The following is a 21,436-nucleotide window of genomic DNA, read 5'->3' as shown; positions in this document are numbered from 1 at the left end:
AGAAGGAAAAAAGGAAGGGTGTTGTATTGACTGATTCAAAGACAACTCATTAACCAACCTTGACATTAAAGAAGGATTACTATAAAAGGGATACCCTTATCCCTTTGGGAAAAAAAAAAAAAGGAGGGATGGCCATAAGTGCTTGAAGCCCAGAATCCCTCCAAGCAGAAGTAGGAACAAGCAAATAAGACAGTCTTCCAGGTACTATGTTGCACAGAAGCTTAATCTGCATGCTCAAAATGAGCCTGGGTCATTTTTTCTAAAGCAAAGTTAAGGTCCCAAGGAGGAAGAAGAGGTTCCTTGGGGGCCTAAGATGCAGAAGGTCTTTAAGAAACTGTTTGACCTCAAAGCAAGAAGCCAAAGGAGGATTCAAGGACAGACAGGCAGAAATAGCTGACAAATGGGCCTTTGTTGAAGAACACACCAAGGCAGACTGCAGCAACTCACACAATTTGGAAAGAACCAGAGGTATCCCCACTGAAAAAGGGTCTTGGTTATGAGCATGGCACCAGACAGAAAATCTCTTCCATTGGGATACACAAGACTTTCTGGTTGCAGGTTTCATTGCCTCCTGTAAAACCCTAAGCAAATCTTCAGGAAATCGGTGACTAAAAGGGTGCAAAACCCTACCACCCACAGTATCCGGTAACGAGTGGGAATGTGAGGATGGAGGAGTGATCCCTTGTCCTGTGTAAGGTGATCCAACCCACAAGGTGTTTTGTGGTGACTGCCCCAGGCCACATGCATTAAGATGGGGAAAGTACAGTTGCGTACACTTACCATAAATGTAGACGTTAGAGTGTATTCACTGTTGCAGTCATTACATTTGGGTTATATGCTTGCAGTAGCCCTCTGTTAGCCTGATTAACTATGTCTTGGGTCCTGCATCGGTTGCTGTCCCTTCTTCTATGACGTCAGGTCGTCAGGGGTATAAAACATGCAGCAGACGCCATTACATCAGTTTTTCTTGCCCCCAGATGTCAGGTGCCCCCCCCAAGAGGAAGCAATTAAATCTATAAATACAAGGATATACCTCCAACAGAAAAGCAAATGCACCAAAAAGCTTTTAGAGCATAGTAAGTGAGAGTAGAGGTATAGCCAAAGGAAGAAAAGGGGGCTGGAGGGAGGGTAACCAGGACTGCAACAGTGAATACACTCGAACATCTACATTTATGTTAAGTGTACACAACTGTACTATGTTCTTCGTGTTTCACTGTTGCAGTCATTACATTTGGGTAGTTTCCCAAAGCTAAGGTTGGGAGGAGGAATTTAAATAGAATTAGGACCAGCCCTGGATATAGAGAAAATAGGCAAATGATAATGCTTGGTGAAAGTATGTACAGAACTCCAGGTAGCAGCTTCTAGGATGTCCCTAGTAGGGACACCCCTGAGAAAGGCTGTAGAGGTAGATGCAGCCCTGGTTGAATGGGGTTTGATGCCTTGTGGGATAGGTTTTTCATGGTGCTTATAGCAGAAATGAATGCAGTGGCCTATCCATTTTGAAATGGTTTGTTTTGAAATAGCTTTCCCCTCTTTCCCTGCAGCAAATGCCACCAGCAGTTTTTCAGATTTCCTTTGAGGTTTAGTCCTGACCAAGTAGAATCTAAGCTGTCTGTGCACATCTAGAGAGTGCAGAATCGGTTCACCTTTGTTCTGTGGGTTAGGAAAGAAGGTAGGCAAATGAATAGACTAAGAGCCACACTGGATACCACCTTGGGCATGAAGGAGGGATTGGTATTGAGGGACACCTTGTCCGCATGAAAGATGATGAAAGGTTTCACTGCCATAAGGGCCTCTTGCAGAAGTGATTGCCAAAAGGAAAGCTGTTTTCCAGGAAAGAAATTTTAAATCTGCAGTAGCAGCTGGCTCGAAAGGAGGAAGATTGAGTTTCTCAAAGACAAAATTAAGATCCCAGGCTTGAGTTGGAGCTCTTCTGTGTGGCCTTAAATTTTTAGGCCCTCTGATGAACTGCTTGAGCAGTGGGTGAGAGAAGAGGGGAGGTTCTGTGCTATAATGAGCTGAAATGGCTGAGGCATGAATTTTGATGGAGGAAAAACACAAGCCCTTATGAAGCATCTCAGTAAAGTATTGTAGAATCTTAGGTAAATTGGGCACTGCTGCATTCATTTCTTGAGACTGGTTCCAAGCAAAGAATCCTTTCCATTTTGCAGCATAAGATTTTCTAGTACTAGGCCTCCTTGCCTCTAAAATGATATCTATCACTGAATTACTGAGGGATGGTAAAGGAGAGATTAGGTAATTAGCCAGGCTGCTAGGTTCAGGGTTTGCAGCTGTGGGTGCAGAATATGGTTCTCCTGCTGGGACAACAGGGATGGAGTCTGAGGCAGGTGCCATAGAGCCAAGCGTGACACACTGCACAAGAGTGGGTACCAGTGTTGGCAAGGCCAGTCTGGTGCAATTAAAATCATCCTTGGCTTGTCCTGTTTGATCTTTAGTAGTACCTTGGTGAGCAGAAGCAGAGGAGGAAAGGCATAAACTGATAGGTTTTTCCAATTGAAGGATAGAGCATCCACTTTCCAAGCTAGCTTGTGGGGAATCCTTGTGCAAAATTTGTCCAGTTGATGGTTCTGGGGGGAGGCAAACAGGTCTATATCTGGGCTCCCACATTTGCTTGTCAACATATTGAAAATCTTTGGTTCCAGTTTCCACTCGTGTGGGTCCATGAGGTTTCTGCTTAGTCTGTCTGCCAGTGTATTTAGTATTCCTGGCAGGAACTGAGCTTGTAGATTCACTTGGTAGCTCAAGGCTGTGTTCCACAATGCCATGGCTAGTCTGCAGAGGGGATAACAATGTGTAACCCCCGCTTGTTTATGTACCGCATGACAGTGGTGTTGTCCGTCTTTACCATTAGTTGTCCTGGAAGAATGTGGTCCTTGAAGGCTGTCACAGCATTCTTACAGCTAACATTTCCTTTTGATTTATGTGCAGGTGCATTTGACTTGGGTTCCATTTACCCTGAATTCACTTCCCTGCCAGGTGAGCCCCCCATGCACAGTCTGATGCATCTCTTGTTAAGATTTGTGCGGCAGGAGGTAATGTGAATGGTAGTCCCCTGTTTTGGTGGCAGGCCTCTGCCCACCAAAGGAACTCTAGGCGTAGGCAAGGTATGATAGAAATCCTTGCTTCTAGATCCTGTGAATGTTGACACCATAGGCATTTGAGATACCACTGTAGTTTCCTCATATGCAGCCTTGCATATGGAATTAGAAGAATGCAGGAGGCCATGAACCCCAAGGCTTGCAGTATTTGCCTTGCAGATAGCTGGGTTTTCGTGGCCACTTGTTTGAAGTTGTCAAATGTATCCGTTTCTCTGGCGTAAGGGAAGCCATCAAGTTGTATTCAAGCTTTCTCCCATGGATATAATTTGTTGACAGGGTAACAGGTGGAATTTCTTTTCATTTATGGTGAACCCCAGACAAGTCAGTACCCTTTGAACAAAGACCAGATGATTTAAAAGAATGTCCTTGCTTTCTGCCTGAATTAGACAATCGTCCAGGTATGGGTATATCTGAATATTTCTTTAACTGCAAAATGCAATGACTGGAGCTAGGCACTTTGTGAATACCCTGGGCGCAGTAGATAAGCCAAAGGGCAGTGCAGAGAATTGATAATGCATGTAGCCTGCTTTGAAGTGTAGGTATCTTCTGCAAGACTCCCTGACAGGGATGTGCAGGTATGCTTCTTTTAAGTCTAGTGTTGTCAACCATGCATCCTTGCCTAGCATAGGAAGCAGCTGGTGAAGAGTCAGCATTTAGAATTTTGGAATCACCAGAAAGGTGTTTAGAATAGAAAGGTCCAGGATAGGACGCCATGCATTGCCTTTTCTGGGTACCAGGAAAGGTCTCGAATAGAAACCTTGTCCCTTATCCTCTTCTGGTACCAAATGAATAGCCCCCCCATGTTTAAGAGAGAGAGTACCTGATTTTGGGCCTCTGTCCACTGACTTGGGGGTAGATCTGGCCACCCGCTTGGTGTTGGTAACATTAGGAAATGAAATATGTATCCTTGGGACACTATATTTAAAACCCATTTGTCCTGGGTAATGAGTTCCCAGTTTTTGGCCTGCAGACCAATCTTATCGCTTAAAGGAGCATTCAGTTGAGATGTGCTTGGAAGTTTTAAAGGCAAATCATTGAGACGGTTTTCCATAGGGGGGGGGTCTTACTGCTCCCATGTTTGGGTGCGGAAACCCCCCACTGCCTAGTCTTTTGTGTCCCTTGAGATTGAAACGTCGGGTTTCTGCTGTGTCTGGGTTTGGCTTGAGAAGATCTGGAGGGGGCTGGAAAGGACCAATTTTTAGAGGGCCAGTGCCTACTAAATCTAAGAGGCTGAACTTGTAAGAAATCTTTTAACAGTCTGCATAGATTTAGCTTTATCTTCCGTCTTTTTAAGACCTTCCTCAGCCTTGTTGCCAGGCGGTCCTGATTTAAGGGAGCATCCAACAATTTAGCTTTAACATGATCAGGCAAAGATTGCTCCTTAAGCCAAGCATGCCTTCTGAGCACAGACCCAGTAACAGCAGCCCTGCAAGAGGCCTCTAATGAATCAAATCCACATTGTAAAGTATGTTTTCCAACCTGTTCAGCAGAATGCATTAAATCCTGTAATTCTTTATTTTCAGCGCAGTCAGGAATTATCATCATTTTCTGTTTAAGCAATCCAATAACATGTTGTTGATACTTTAATATATGAAACTGACAGTTTAAAGCCCTAATGGCCAAGGTTGCAGAAGTGTAAACTTTCCTACCCCATCTATCCAGCACCCTGGAGTCTCTATCACAGGGGGTAGAAGCCTTAATGCCTTTGGGTCCCTGTAAAATAGTCTCTGGATCCGCAATAGGATTTTTAAAAAGGAACTTGTGAGAATCAGGAACCCTGTAATATCTGTCAGGTTTTCTGGGAGCAGGAGGCAAAGAATCAGGGCCAAGCTAGATTATGAAAAGGCAACATCAACAATGTCTAGTACAGGAGGGATGGCTAATGGCCTATGCTGAGGCAGGAGTAATACATCCCTAAGTCTCTTTTTTGAATCAGAAAAATCCTGGCTTTCCCAGTGGAAATGCTCCCTTAGACTATGTAAGGTTTCACCAAAAGAAAAATCCTCTGGAGGGGAAGCAGAGGGAATAGTGTCCTTTGCATCAGAAACCTCACAAGTAGATAAGGGCGAATCCAGATCATCAGAAAAATCAGAACCCCGTTCAGAAGATTCATAAACAACTTCAGTCCTAGGTCTCTTAGAAGGGGGAGGTTGGCTTCCCCTGATTAGAGTTATAAGATCTTCAGCCACTCTTATAATTTGTTTTTTAGGCATAGCGGTCTGAGCATGCAGCCTAGGCATCAGTTTCTTAGGCATGGTTCGAGATTTTGGCCTAAATGAAGGAGGAGGCGTCAGTTTAATATGCAAGTCCATAGGCCTGAATACACCCTCAGAAGCCGGTGCCTGCACAGCGGCTCCGGACCCATCCAAGGTAGAGACATCCGCAGGTTCCACAGTTGAAGCATCCCGCGGCATACCGGACTCCAAATGGGTCTCAGTAGACCCCTGCGAGTCAGAAGTAGCGGGTATTAGGGACTGTGAAAGTGTCTGAGTACTGGCATAGGAGAAGCGTCGTCGGCAGCTTTGTACCTCAGCGGCCTGTCTCTGTCTTTATCTTTGTGTTTTTTCAGAATCCCGGTAGTCGGATGGCTAACCGATGACATTTCTGGATAATTAAACTGAGAACTGAAATATTTAGAAGTGAAAATATACCGACGGCGGGTAGTGCGCTGTTTAAATAAAGCACAAAAGTGACAGCAGGGTACGTCATGGTCAGGGCCTAGGCAAGGAATACAGTACGAATTTAAATCTTTATGAGGTATTTGCTTTCCACAAGTAATGCAATTATTAACTTTTACTGACATCAGTAAGGAGCAAGAAAAAGTTTCCCCAACAGGGTACTTAGCTTTAGTTGAAGACTTTGGTTCTGAAACTCGAAAACGAAAATTTCAGGAGTTGGCCAACCGACACTTGCGAACTGCTTCTGCTTCAGGCACCGCACGGCAAGAAAGACTGATGTAATGGCATCGGCTGCATGTCTTATACCCCTGACGACCTGAAGTCATGGAAGAGAGGACAGCAACCGATGCAGGACCCAAGACGTTGTTAATCAGGTCGACTGAGGGCTACTGCAAGCAGATAACCCAAATGTAATAACTGCAACAGCGAAACACGAAGAACATCCAGTGCTATCCCGGCCAAAAGGGAGCCGCTACAAAATTTTTGGGGAGTCCAGCTGAATCTTCTATGGGAAATTTGGAAGCAAGGAAAGGGGAGGAAGGCATAGAGAGACATCCCCTTCCAAAGAAAAGAAAGGGCGCCTGTCTTCCACACTAGAAGGCATGGCACTCTGGAACAAAATAGAGGGAGCTACTTGTTCAGAAGGGAGGGCGAAACTATTTACCTGAGGAATACCCCACTAATGGACTATGTCCAGAAACATGTCTCTATTAAGTATCAATTACTGAGCCTGTGTTTTTAACCTGCTCAAAGCATCTGCCACTAGACTGCGCTCTGAGAGAATATACACTGCCTGAAGATTTAACTGACAACTGAGTCAGATCCCAAGCCTGAAGAGCCAGCTTGCAAAGAAGTTAAGACTTTATGCTCCCCTACTTGTTGACATACCATATCACTGTGGTGTTCATGTAAACCTTCAGAGGGCCTGGAGAGAGCATGGGGTGAAAAGCCTGAAGCGCCAGAACCAGGGCTCTTATCTCTTTGATGTTGATATGATCTGACTTCTGATGGGGGGGGCAAAGACCTTGAACTTTCAGGTGACCACAGGAAATCCCCTACCACGTATCTGAAGCATCGAAGAATAGCTCTCGAGAAGAAACCAGAGACTGAAAGGTCAGGCCTGGTTTGAAGGTAAGCTGCTGAATCCACCACTCAAATTCCTGCTTCAACAGGGAAGCACAGGAATATTGAAATCTAGAGGGTGGCAATGCTGGAGCCAAACTGACTTGAGGTACCATTAAAGCTTCCACATGTGCAGCCTGGCAAGAGGCAGCACTGGTCTAGAAGAGACTATGAATCTCAGGGCTTGAAGAAATTCTCTGGCTGGAATAGCAGGCAGAGGAAGAAGAGACTGAAAGAAAGCTATCAAGGACAGAACTTTTGGAGGAAGAAGAGAGGCCAACACTGGCACTGTGCAAGTCCTGCAACTCAGATCCACATGATACTGAGGAGTCAGGGCAAACTTTTGAAAGTTGATAGTGAACCCCAGACTTTGGAGGAAAGAGGTTACGAACTCCAGATCCTGTAACAGGCAAATGAGAGAAAGAGCCTGAAGTAACAAGTCATCTAGGTAAGGAAAAACTCTAAAGGCCTTGAAGTCTGCAAAAGGCAATCACATGATCTGGGTATTTTGTGAATACCCTTGGGGCAGTAGAAAGGCCAAAGGGCAAGCAGAGAACTGAAAAATCAAAGGAAGAAACAGAGAAATGTGAAAACTTCCTGAAAAGAGGGTGAATAGGAATATTAAGGTAAGCATCCTTCAGAACAAGGACACAAGAAAAGCTTGGGATAGTACAACAGAAACATGGTTAGAAGAGTAAACATCTATAAAGAAGGGACCTTGAGAAAGGTATTGAACAAGAACAGATCCTGAATAAGTCTCCAACTGACCTCCTTCTGAGGAACCAGGAACATTCTAGAGTAAAATCCCTTTCCCACTTGGGAAGGTGGGACAGGCTGAATAGTTCCCTTGACCACCAGGGACCCAAGAACATCTGGGAAATGAGGAAGCTGCTCTAGAGGAGGTTGGGAAATCCCTGAATAAGGAGGAATAGACGGATAATGGACAGAACTCAAGAATTTAAGGTGATTAATCACCAGTTTGCAAGAAAGAGGGACAGACAAAGGGACCTGACCAAGGGGAAGAAGGAATAAGATGTCAAAAAGAAGAAGGCTTGTCAGACAAAAAAGGCATCTCAGCCACAGGAGCCTGAGAAGATTTAGCAGGAGGAGCTTGACTACCACCTTCCTGTCAAAGAGATTTTTATTATCTAAAGGAGCATCCAGCAACTTGACATTAATGTCTTCAGATAAGGACTGCAGACAAAGGCAAGAATAATATGGCAGACCCAAAGGCAGCAGCACTGAAAGAAGGATCAACAGCATGATAATTACACCTGATAGCTTGGCTTGGGAGTGCCTCCTGTGTGGAGTCTGCATGTCCTCACAGCAGTTGGGTAGCGTTCGAAAGACATGCGTGTGTAAATGGGCGTGCCTTCGTTGAAGTTTGGGTGTCGAGTTGGCACCTCGGCGTTTCGTAAAAAAATCTACTGCCAATCATTAGCGGACTGGAGTTCCGCTGTGGCGACCCCTTACCGGGAAAAAGCCGAAAGAAGAAGAAGAGTGACATGCCATCTGAAAGGTAGAACCCAAAATAGATGGAAAAGAAGATTCTGCTTCAGAATCAGGGAGGTTGGAAACAACCCAACAAGCCTAGGCAATCAAGGCCAGAGCATATCTGGTCATGTGGGTCTGGTAACTGATGGCCCAAAAGGCCAAAGAAGAAGCAGTATAAACCTTACCAATTATATCCACTGCCATGCTATCCTCATCTGAAGGCATTAGGTTTTGTCAGGAGACTGACACCACAGCAGGGTCAGCAGGATGACACTTAAATAAGAACGGGTAATCTTCAGGAACTTTATAAGCCTGCCAGGTATCTTTGGAACAGAAGGCTGATTTCAAGAGACATAGAAGCAGATATAAAAGTGTCTAACAAAGCAGCCAACACAGGATGTACTGAGGAAAGTTTAGGAGGGTCCACCTGATGCAGCTCATAAATACCTTTTCTGGGTATCGGACACATGAGACGAATCCTGCTTAAAGTATCCCATCATTCTAGCTATAGTGTCTCCAAAAGACAATTCCCAAATGGAGGCTGAAGACTAATGGACCCTTCTTCATTACAACCATAAGCCAAAGGCAAAGACATCTGGGAAGAGTACAACAAAGAGTCATCAGACTCTGAATCCTCATCTGAGGAATTGAGTTCCCTAGTCCGTCTGGAAAGAGTCCATGGGGGAGTATGCACAGAAACCCCTCAGGGAAGCTTCAGGACCATTAAGGCATTAAACAAGCCTTAAGTATACTTCTGCCATTCCTTAGGAGGATCCTCAAGGCATTTTTCATTTTTTCTTAGTAGGGGCATCAGCCCTAACAAACACTGGACATTCCAACCCTTGAAAAGATTCAGTAAGATTACCCGGAACCTCTACCTTAACCAGAAATCTACAGAATCCCTCTAAGGGCCTCTGACATAATCAACTGTGGTTCCCCTTTGACATCTGGAGCAGATGCCTGCAAAGCCTAAGAGAACATGTGAAAGGAGGATCTATGCCAGCCTCCAACAGGGTCGTGCCGGAGAAATCTGATGTAGACAGCAGATGGCCTACAGTGTTATCACCCTCTTCTATAGAAATGTCTGGTGGAGGCTGGACAGCCAAAGAATCCATCCGAGATTTCTTGAACTTCTTCTTACTTAACAGTACCTCGAGGTTAGAAAATTCTGAAATACTGTCCTGGGCTAAAAATTTAAGCCTCCAGTTCTTGAGTCAGATGACCAGGGAAAACAACCAGCTTCTAACAATCTTAGGCACAAACACTTTACAAATGCTACTGGATATATGGTCATGGGAAGCACCCAGACAAAGATTCTGTCATGATCCTTATGGGGAATGCCTCCCAAACTGACATTTTGCCTTCTTGGATAACATGAACTCTAGGTAACCAAAAAGAACAAGACCAAAAGAAAAAAAGACCCTAATGGGGCACTTATCTGACTGCTAGGTATTCAGCAAAGCAAACAGCATTCAGACCAATAGGTGATAATGGAGTTCTGACTGGTGGCAAAAAGTTCTGGTTAACTGTACTTGTATGTCATCTTTATGCCATACATCCTGAACAGGAAGCATACATGTGACACACGGCGCATACAAGAGCTAAAGGCTTTAGTATACTGGTCGGATGTTGGACTATCCTTGGCAGGAGATCCCTACAGTGAAGAATACTGTAACAGTAATAATAGAAGGACATCTCAATAATAGAACCTTCTTCATCTACTAGAAATCTATTAATTCTCTTCTATAACAGGAATTTAAAGATCCTACATCATCACAACACCATCTTTTACCAGTCTGCTGTATTCCAGCACAGAACCTCCTTCAAAGATACTTCCATCTTCCTCACATTTGTCGGGAGTGTTCCATTCATCTTCATCTCTTAGTTTGACATGACAGGTAGGTACAAGCTTCACAATGTCAAGGAATCAACACTGCTTAGTCACTGCTTCTCAGGTGAATGGTTATTACAGTAGTCATCCGTCCCTTCACTAGCTTCAAACCCACAGTTCAACCTTACATGGACATTTCAGGAGATCACCTTTAAATGATGCATTTGCTAGAAAATGCATCATCTTTAAATGAAATACAAGATGCCGACCTCTCTTTAAAGAATAAAATACTGTGATACAACTGATGAATACCACAGAGATGTGTACAAACCAAATGAAGGCATCACAACTAGCACATGCAACCTTATCAGTATGAACCTTTGTAATTTTTCTTCACTAAATTTAAGAACTGAAACATTAAACTGCTTTTTCCATTTGCAAAGCACCCCCTCCCCTTCCATATCTTACATCTCAGCTTCACCTCTTCCACTTAATTATTTACTTCTACTATAATAAAAAAAAAAAAAAATTCAAGTTTGAAAAATAAAATTATGCCAGAAATAACGAGGGACTGAATCAATAATAAAATTGAACAAAGATGAAAGTGAGTAAGCTACTGGCAGCCCAAACAGTACATTACGTCTCATTCAGTATATTGTCTAGAACAAAGGTCTGCATCACGTGGTGCTGGAGCTACACAAGGCTCTTTGGCAGTCCTTTGTGGCTCTGTGATGAATTAAACATGATGCCCTAACAGCAGTATTTATAAAACAGATTTGCATTGTTAAAATGTTTATATACAAACTACTGGTTAACATCTGAAAATACATATTTTTAGATAAAAATCATTATGCGTATTTCTGTTTATGTTTACTTTCTTAATGAGGACACTTCATGGTGGCTCTCAGTACATCTGGTTAGTGAATGAATTTTAAAAACTGGCTCTTATCTTTTCAGTTGATGATCTCTGGTCTCTGGAGCACTGCAAAAAATATCTTTAGCATGACTGACTTGACTCATGACCAAATTCTCGAAGTACAAACTGATGACATGATCACCCACAAAGATCAGCACTGCTTTTGAGGTAATTGGGGCGTTAATATAAAACAAAAATCCTCAAAATAACAATGAGACAAAACAAGCAGTGAAAGGATCCCTCAAAATTCTACAAACATTCTTCAGAGATGAAATAAAAATTAACCACAAATTCCTTCAGTACAACTCTGCACAGCCAGCATGACAGGCAAAAAGCAGAACCACCACTTAATAAAGGGCTGCGGGGTTACACCACACCAGTTCATGAGCAGGGAGTTGATGTCATGGGAAATCCGAGGATAATGTTCACATTATGGTTAAAGGGATGCACAGAAGACTCGGGATAATTTCCAGCAGAGATCACAAACTCAATGTGCCATGCAGTGTAAGTAGTGTGGTTACATTCGGTACAGCACTAAATCATACAGCAAAGACAGTGAACTCTAAAAAGATGTTGCTGACCACATCTGGAAAAAAAAAACAGCAATGACATATTAGTACAGAAAAGAATATCAATATGTTAAATGTAAAGGGCTTATGGGCATATAACTATAGCAAGATGACAACAGCAGGCTGAAGATAAGAAGAACTGGCAGATTAACCAGAAGGTTACATTTTGGTTTAGGGAAAAAATACCCACATTTATATACATGTATAGACATAGTAGTATAGATATAGATAGATGCACATACATACATATATAGATATATGTGTGTGTGTGTGTGTGTGTGTGTGTGTGTGTGTGTGTGTGTGTGTGTGTGTGTGTGAGACAGAAGGGGGAAGACCCACATATAACCTAAAGAGGAGGAGGTTAGAGCGTACTGATTAAGAACTTTCAACCAAACGGATGATGTGGGATGCTGAAGAAGAAAGGCAAGCTACATTAAGGGCTACCTATAACTATCAGATTTATTTAATGAGTAGCAGAGGTCTTCTTTCATCTTCTTTGGAGGATTTGTATAACGAGAGAAAAACTAGCACACATCAAATATGCCTGTAACATGTAAAATAAGACAAAAGCAACATGGGTAATGCCAACGTTACTGTTAAGTGTAAAAGCAGTTTTAATAACATCACCACTACTATACTTTTTTTCCCTATTTCACAATTTAGCATTCTGCACTAATCTCTTCTTCTACTTGCAAATCTATCACTTATTCATCACTAATTTACTCTATTCCTTCTCTTATCCTTTGTTACATTTCACCCTTACTAATCCACCCCTTCCTACCCATCCACTTTAAATTAGACAATAAGAACATATTAATAACCATTAACATTTGAATCACATTAATATTGTTTTCATAATATTGATTGCGATTTCTGTAAATTTATACTGCGTATTACACATTTTTGATATGCTACAACCTGGATCCTCTCTGAAGATGGGCATTGCCCAGAAGGGTTAACAAAATATGAAATAAAATAAAAATGTACTCCTTGAAGTTATTTGCTCATTGCAAAGAAAATGTAATGTAAATACACTGCATATTTATTTTGAAAAAAAAATCTCATTCCAGGGTTTATCAGAATAATTTTGAAAATGACAACATTACTGAAGATTGACTAAGAAAATAAAAAAAATCACTGGACAAAAAATTAAGTAAAAAAAAAAAAACATTTAAAAAAAGGAAAATTACATAAGTAACTTCCATGTGATGTGTAAAATACATCAACTTTCCTTAGATTGTTACAAAACATACTTGCTTTTTTGCTGACTCGCAGCCATCAAAACATGAAAGCGAATGTGCAAATGTAAACAAAAAAATGGCTTTCTGCTAAGCAGTGTCCAGTTATATGTAACACTGACTCCTTCCAACTATACAGCTATAAAGATATCGGACACTTTCTGTGGGATTATGTTTACTCACAGCTGTTGCGGAGTACTGCAAACAATCATAATCTGTACCCTGAAAATGCTACAAGATGATGAAGTGGTTACCTGCTCTCTGGTAACTGGCCTACTAGGGTAGTTCCAATAACAAGCCAGCTAAGCCCGATAGAAGCCAGAGTAATACTACAAAACAAAGCAAAAAGACATAGTTAATACAGTGTAGTGACAAAAGAGATGCAACAAGCATAACCCACAAAGTACTTTACAGACAATTAAAACCAGCAAGAAAACTTACAAAAACACGTATTCAAAGACTGGCAAGTGCTCTCACTTTTAAGTAATATTATGGATAAGCTTCAGTTAGTGGCTGAAACACCTCACTAGAAGAACTACATGGTAAAATGCTGAAGTACAAACATTTGTGCTAGACTTATCTGAAGATGCATTATTTTTCTTAACAAAAACAACCTAACAGAAAAAAATGTCCTAACCTTTCCATACATTTTAAAATCACCATTCCCAAAGGTTCATGTTAAAAGATGGTGATCTATCACCTCCATACTTTAACATTATAAGCACATACTGCTTTGGCAACCATGCATAAATTCATTATTTTTGTGTCTTTCGGTTTTTCCCGGTTAGGGGTCACAACAGCGGAACTCCGGTCCGCTAATGATTGGCGGTAGATTTTTTTTTTATGTGCCAAGTTGCCGGCCATGATGCACAACCTTTAACGAAGGTATGCCCATTCACGCATGTCTCCACACAGAAGACGCTCTTGCTGAGAATCGAACAGGACAACGTCTTACTGTGAGGCGACAACGCTACCGCAGCACCACCACCACAGTATGCATAAATGCATTATATGTAATGAAAAAAATGAGGTTTATGGATAAATTAAGGCAGCAGACATGCTAACTGAAGAGGCTAACAGATGATATCAGCTAAGGAGGATGGAGCTGGAATCTGGAAAGAACTTTTTTTTTCTTCCTAAATGAGCAATGAAGCTGGGGGATCTGGAAAGAACTACTCCCCCCAATGAGCAACGAAGCATTACTGACTTGTAACAATAATCTTTTTGTGTTGTGTCACCTTTCACCCAGGCATATTTGGGCAGATACACTCTTCTACTCAGACCACAACAGTTGCAGAAGCAGTCATTAGCAAAAATAAAACAAGTATGAATCAGGAACAAAACCAAAAGTAATGGATGAAAAAGGCCCAAAAATAGGGACAGAGTTAAAAATTGCTCTCATAAACTTAGAAAGTTGGTACAATAACAGGTTTTGTATTAGCATTTTCTGAAGGATGTGAAGTCTGAAGCTCAATTATCTATATATATATATATATATATATATATATATTTTTTTTTTTTTTTTACAAATTTATACATTTCATTTAATGTCTCCAATTTTTCATGATTTGCCAGAAAACCACAGCTTTTACAAGAGTCAGACCAAAAACAAAAGGCAAAAATTCCCCTAAGAATGCTAGGCACAAAGTTCAGCATCAAACCTTAACCTTTAGGTTCCATCACTCATACCACATTATTCCATCCTTCTGGAATTATGTCACTATCTGTTTGAAGGCTTCAAGATTCCCATTACACCAAAGGTTAATTGCCATACAGGACACACAGCAAGGCTCACAAGGGATCTATGTTCTGGTAAAGCAGTTAGACACAAACATTAATGTGAAGAATAAACAAGATGATTTCAACAGACAACCAATATTTCTTTCAAATTCCTACACATCAAGCTACACGGGTTCCTATTACGTTGTCAAAACTATAAAACTTCGAACACTACAAGATCGAATTTGTATGTTCGAAGTTTTATAATTTTGAACAAAAATAAAAACCAACAAACAGTGTAATACTTGTAAGCAGGGGGGCTTGCCCCCCTGCACTTCCGCTCTTTAAATATACCAACTCCGAGATCGCACTACAGTGCCGTAAAGGGAAATCTTTCCTTTCCGCACTCTGCTGTGATCTCAGAGTTGGTATATTTAAAGAGCAGGGGTGTGGGAGGTTTAGGGGGGGCTTGCCCCCTTGCTTGCAAGACTTTATTTCTTTTCTTTTTTTTTTTATTTAATCGAAGTTCTGAAACTTCAAACATAAGGTTTTGACCTTATGGTGTTCGGAGTTTCAGAACATCGATAATGTAATAGGAACCCAAGCTACACTACCATCCTTCTGCCTTCTCATACTTGGGACCACATGAAAGGCACAACTAATAAACAGGAGGGCTTCCTGTGGCATAGCTAACAAGAGTTAGACCTACACTCTTGTAGAATAGGGGTTTACATTAAAATAAAGTGCACTATTTTCCAAGTGGTGGCCTTACAGACATCAAAAATATCCCTTTTAACACAGCTACTGAGGCAACTGTTTCTGTCATGACCTCTAAGATCTTCCAGGTTTTTAGTAAAGAGAAAATGTGCAAACTACAAACTTATCTTATACATTACAAACAGCTGTCAATAAAAAGCAAGTACGACCTATTCGATGCCATTAATTTTTCTAGCAAGAAGAAATGGAGTTGACTTTCCCCTAGTTTCAATCGTCAGTAGTGAAAGAAAAGTGTTGATATAAAATAGATCATACTAAAAGTCAAAGTATAAAAATATTATTTGGCTAATGAAAGTATGGTTTACAATCAACAGACCATAACACAGATATCTGAATACTGAAATTACTGCTATAGTAAATTTGATAAAAGCAGACAACTGTCCATTTCGTGACACACCCAGAGTGGGGTTAGTCTCCTCTCTACTCCAAAGATGACACACAATGCTTGGTAGAAAAAGAACAACAGTTCATCTTTTTTTTGTTTATTTATTTATTTTGTTTTGTAAAGACTATACAAACATACATCACCAACAAATGTCTGCCATTCCTGGCCTGTAGAAGGGTTCTTGGATAAGCCTAAAAATAAAATATTCTCCTACCCAGACTACTGAAAAACATGCAAAGATAAGAGAGAACATAAAAAGAAGGAGCTCCCAAAGGCAGGGTATCATGGGGCTGCAGGTATGCAGCATTCTCAAGATTCAAACATCTAATTTGTGGTGAGATGACTGGGTCTATATTATATGTTCGAAGTTTGAAAACTTTGAATGTTAAATCGAATTTAAATGTTTGAATTTTCAAACAACGAACATATAATAAATAAAAAAAAAAAACGGAACTTACATGACTAGTGTAGGCAGGGAGGGCAAGCCCCCCTGCACCCCCGCTCTTGAAATATACCAACTCCGAGACCACACTATACTGCGGTAAAGGGAAGATTTCCCTTACTGTACTGTAGTGCGGTCTTGGAGTTGGTATATATTTAACGAGCAGGGGGTGTGGGTGGGGTGCATGGGTGCTTGCCCCCCTGCCTACAGCCGTTAGTTTTGGGTTTGTTTTTTTTTTTACATATGTTCAAAGTTTTATAACTTCGAACATTTAAATTTGATATTTTAATGTTCGAAGTTATAAAACTTCAAGCATATGATATAGACCTGAGATGACTACCTCTGAGCAGCATGTTCATCATGGGGATTACTGCCACTGCACAATTCATCTTAGAAAGTAAGAATACAGACCCAAAGGCCTACAGTGGGACAGCTGCATGCTCTACAAAACCATCATGGCAAATCCAGTTCTGTGCTGTGAGTAAGCATCTGGCTTCTAATGCCACATTTAAAAATGGAGGTTAACGTAGCTGTTTCATATATACTCTGGGATGAGATGTTCCAAAAGAAGGCTGTGTAGTGGCTGTTATCCTAGTAGAATGATCCTTATTTAGCCTGTAATTGCAAAGTTTTTCAAGGATAGTCATAACAATCATGGCAATTATTTGGCCAGTCAAGATGGATACTATTCTTCCAAGTTTTCCTTGATTTAAAGAAAATGTAAAGTTGCTGTGTGTGCCTGCAGTCGTCTTCTCCCTTCAGATAGCATCCTGTCTATTCTGTGTACAACAAATACATGCAAAATCCTTTCCCCTTTGTTTTCTGGTTTTAGGAGATGAAAGCTAGCATATGAACCAAGTCATTCCATCCGAGTTCTGGAACTGATTTAGCAATAAATGAAACATTTATCTTTAATGGAACTATCGCGAAGGAAGACTCCGTACACATTAGGACTTGCAAATCAGAAGTTCTACCTGCAGAACTTATTTCTACTATAAGCAGAATTTTCCAAAATATGAAATTAATAGCAACAGTACTGTTTGGACTGAACACAGCCAAAGTCAGCTCTGCAGTATCAAAACTGAGGTCTCCAGGAGATGTGCCTGATCTTTTTGTGAGTCTTAGATTGAGAACTGCTTTCAGAAATAGTTTTACTGAGGGGTCCAAGGGTAGGCAACCTGAAATGGACAAAGATGTCCTTTAACAGTGGCACAAACTATTTGTCATAAAAAGGTTATCAATATCAGGTAGTTCAAGACCTATTAAATTTGAAGGAGCGTCAGGTTGAATGCCACAAGAAGCACAGTATTAGGATAACCCTTTTTCATTTTGACATAAAATAATTTCTAGTTGCAGAATTTTTGTTGCCAAGAGTAGTACAATCAGACTGTGAGGTGGGATGCAGTTTCAATGTGGAATTAATTTCCTAGCTTCCAGGCTGTTGGCCTAAGGGTTTTGAGTTGCGGGTGTTGTGCAGCACCCCCCTATGCACACATGCACAAGCTATGAATCAATGTACAAGGAGGCTGAAGAATTTCTGCTTCACACTCAAATTCAGTAGTTAAGAGAGCTAGGGTTACCTTAAAGAAAAAGGGGACTTGTCTCTTAGCTTTATTAGCACTTTGGAGATGAGAAGAGGAGGAGGAATGCATACATTAGCCCTCTGTTCCAGTGTAGGGAACTGCCCAGGATTCTTTGGAAAGGCATCTGGAACAGAAGTGTTCCAAGTTGATGGTTCAGACAGGAAGCAAACAAATGATTCTCTGAAGTTTCACAAAGAACAGGTTGTGGAACATCCATGGGTCTAGCTTTTACTTGTGTTGGTCTGGGAAGAAACCCACTTAACTGGCCTCCTATGGCAATTTTCTCTTCTTTACCATACCTATTCTGCGCAGTTAACAGACTCCTCACCATACAAATTCATCCTTATACAGATCAGTATTTCTCTACACCTAGATATCAATCCTTATACCCATCTATCGATTCCGCCTATCTTACTCAACTTTACCACCTATAACTGCATCAGTCCGCAGTCCTCCCACAACACACTTCCATACATAAAGACGGGACCTCCACTGAACTTAATAACTACAGACCCATTGCTTTACTCTCCCCCCTGGCCAAAATCCTAGAAAAATACATCCATACCCAGATGCTAAACTATCTCCTAGACAGCAACATCCTGTCACCTACTCAGCATGGTTTCAGACCTGCCCATAGTACCATTACAGCCCTCCTCTGCTTCACAGACACTGTAAACTGTCTCAAAAATGAAGGCCTACATGTGTACTCTTTTTTTGGATATGTCCAAAGCATACACAGTCTCACACCAAATCCTGCTAAACAAACTAAACCAATATCATCTATCAAATCCCACTCTTACCTGGTTCCAAAGCTACTTAAATGACAGGTACCAAGCTGTGAAATGGGAAAATGCTCTCTCTCCTCAGCTGCCCATAACTATAGGAGTCCCACAGGGTTCTATCTTAGGACCACTACTATTCACAGTCTTCACACAAATGACCTCCATACCTCCACACAGCATGCATCTATAATTCAGTATGCAGATGACACTACCTTAATCTGTGCTGCACAAAACATTCCCACCCTCCTGCAAACAACTCAACTAGCATTCTCTGACGTTGAAAATTACCTTATCAAAGCCCAACTTATCCTCAATCCAAAGAAAACCCAGCTTATGATTATAACCAGTTCTAACAAAAACACTAACAGTCAATTCACTATCTACTCCACTAATGCTACTCCAATTGCTCCAGTGGCACAGGCTAAGCTATTGGGAATAACCATAGACCCCCACCTAAAATTTGATAGTCATCTCAACTTAACTATTAAAAAAGTACATGCCAAAATGGGGTCGCTCTACCGTATCAAACCATCTCTTACCAACAACACAAGATCAGCCATTGCTCGCTCCCAACTTCTATCCACCCTACTCTATGCATCTCCCATTCTGACTAATCTCAACAAAACTGAACTAAGCAAAATGGAAGCCTGCTATAACAGAATTGCCCACTTTGCTGCAATTTGCTCATATAGAACTCATCATTGTACTGCTTTGAGACAGCTCCACTGGCTTGAACTGCCCAACCTCCTAACCTACAATCAGCTCTGCCTCGGCCATTCTATCTATTACCTCCCCAATAAGTGTCCTGCCCTCAAAAACCTAGTACAACATCACTCAGCCTAAAGGCCTCTTAGATCATCAAGCAAACTACTACTAGAAGTCACCAACAGCTACAATAGCTTTGGAGATGCACTATATAGTAGTTCAGTGGCTAAAAAATGGAACTCTGTACCTACTAGCATTCAAAACACATCATCTAAAGCCTCCTTTAAAGACCTCATCAGGCAACATCTCAAGCAAAGTTGGCAGTGCCATGATTGCTCCCCAGGCTAGTGAAAGCAGATAACACATACATACAAAATCTAGAGCACTTGATAATAGTTTTCAATCTTACTCACAAACACTGGCTAATCTACAATGTATGTACTATACCTTGTACTATGTATGTATTCTACCTATGTTCCAAATTTCAGCTGTACACCACAAATCTATTAATTACCTTTATTTTTAAAATTAATATTTTTTTGTTTGTTCTGTCCACTGTAACTGTTTATGTGCCGCATACCACTGTAAAAACATTTCTCCTGTAATTTGTGTGTATACTGATCATGTCTAAATAATTAAATGTGTCTGTAATTTTTCTTTGTGGAGCTTTTCTCCCCAGGCCTCTGCTGAAAAAGGCCCTTTTCAGCTCAGTCAGACACCCCCGATTAACAAATGTAAAAATAAAATAAAAAAATCTTTCTAAATCCTAAATATGCCAGTACGTCATCTTCTACCACTAGCATTTCTCACTATACTGACACTCAACCAGCTATCACAAGTCTCTCTCCCACTGTTTCTTACCCACAATTACCACACAATACTTGAATCAGAATACCACAACACATTTATCTAATATCTCCTTCAGCCTACTCAACATTAACTATATTAGTACCCTGAAATACAAGCACATGTTCCACCATTATCCAAAACTGTCTATAAACTCAAGCCCACTGCTAGAGAGACAATAATACTGGGAGTGGACATACATCCCAATCATGGACCCACTCATTTAAATCCAGACTCCATTAAACTAGCTATCACATATTCTGAAACAGCAACAGGGCACCTATCCAACCACTTAAAACACAACACAGTAACCTAAAAATTCTCAAAAAAAAAAAAAAATCACATAAGGCCATTCCATATAGTCCACTACTCCCCTGATCTATTCACAGCCACAGAAACCTGGTTAAAGACAATTACCAAAGGTAAAGATATAGAAATACTCCCATCAGGTTATAATATACTCAGACTAGACTAGATAGTACCAACAAAAAAGCATGTGGAGTTGCTAATTTCTATAAAAATGTTTTAGATCTCTCCACTTACCATGACACTATACCAATTTTCAACAATGCTGAACTTATCTCACTCCTCGGACTGAATACTCACAAATCTCTAGCGATCATAGGTCTATACATAACACCTGATAACATTCCCATCCTGGAAGAGATCCTCTTCTGGAGCTCTGCCAACAAAAGACTGGAAATCGTATTGCTAGGTGATGTTAACATATACTAGTAAAAGATAGCCCTAGAAAACTCAACAAATTCAATTTAGCTAAAAAGAGTCTCTCAGATGATCAAGACTCCAACAAGGATTAACAAAAGCAAATCTGAAGAATCCATCCTAGACTGGATTCTAACAACTCTAAACAATGTTGCCACAAATGGCACCGTACCAATAGCCTAAGCAACCATCAGACAAGCCACATAATCAGACACCCCAAACAGCCCAACAAGGTTCATCACTAGAGCTCAGTCAGAAACATCAGCAACTTCAATAAAGAAACTTTTACTTCCAGCCTGCTCCAGATCAACTGGATTCTACTTAAAACATAAAACTCTTCTCCTTGAAGTAGCAGGCACATTTAATATAATATTTTTAAATATCCTTGTAGAGCAAGCATCGCATCATTAAGAACCAATGAAGTTAATAACAAACCAGCCCCTTGGTTAGCTTTTAAAGAAAAAACAATCCATGTAACAGAGATAAAGCCAAGAAGTCATGGCTACA

At 41.0% G+C, this 21,436-nt stretch overlaps 1 protein-coding gene across 1 annotated transcript in view; it reads right to left on the bottom strand.

Annotated features, from left to right (window-relative positions):
• GPAT3 (glycerol-3-phosphate acyltransferase 3) overlaps positions 1–21,436 on the bottom strand; it is a 1,164,625-nt gene that overhangs the window by 595,897 nt on the left and 547,292 nt on the right. The window contains exon 4 of the mRNA XM_044059343.1: positions 13,222–13,296. Within this exon, the coding sequence (XP_043915278.1) occupies positions 13,222–13,296 (75 nt within the window). The remainder of the gene's footprint in view (positions 1–13,221; positions 13,297–21,436) is intronic.

Source organism: Protopterus annectens, chromosome 17.part0 (assembly GCF_019279795.1).
Source record: "Protopterus annectens isolate FY-2018-M chromosome 17.part0, PAN1.0, whole genome shotgun sequence".
In the NCBI taxonomy this organism is placed as follows: Eukaryota; Metazoa; Chordata; order Ceratodontiformes; family Protopteridae; genus Protopterus; species Protopterus annectens.
This window is presented reverse-complemented; position numbering and strand designations above follow the sequence as displayed.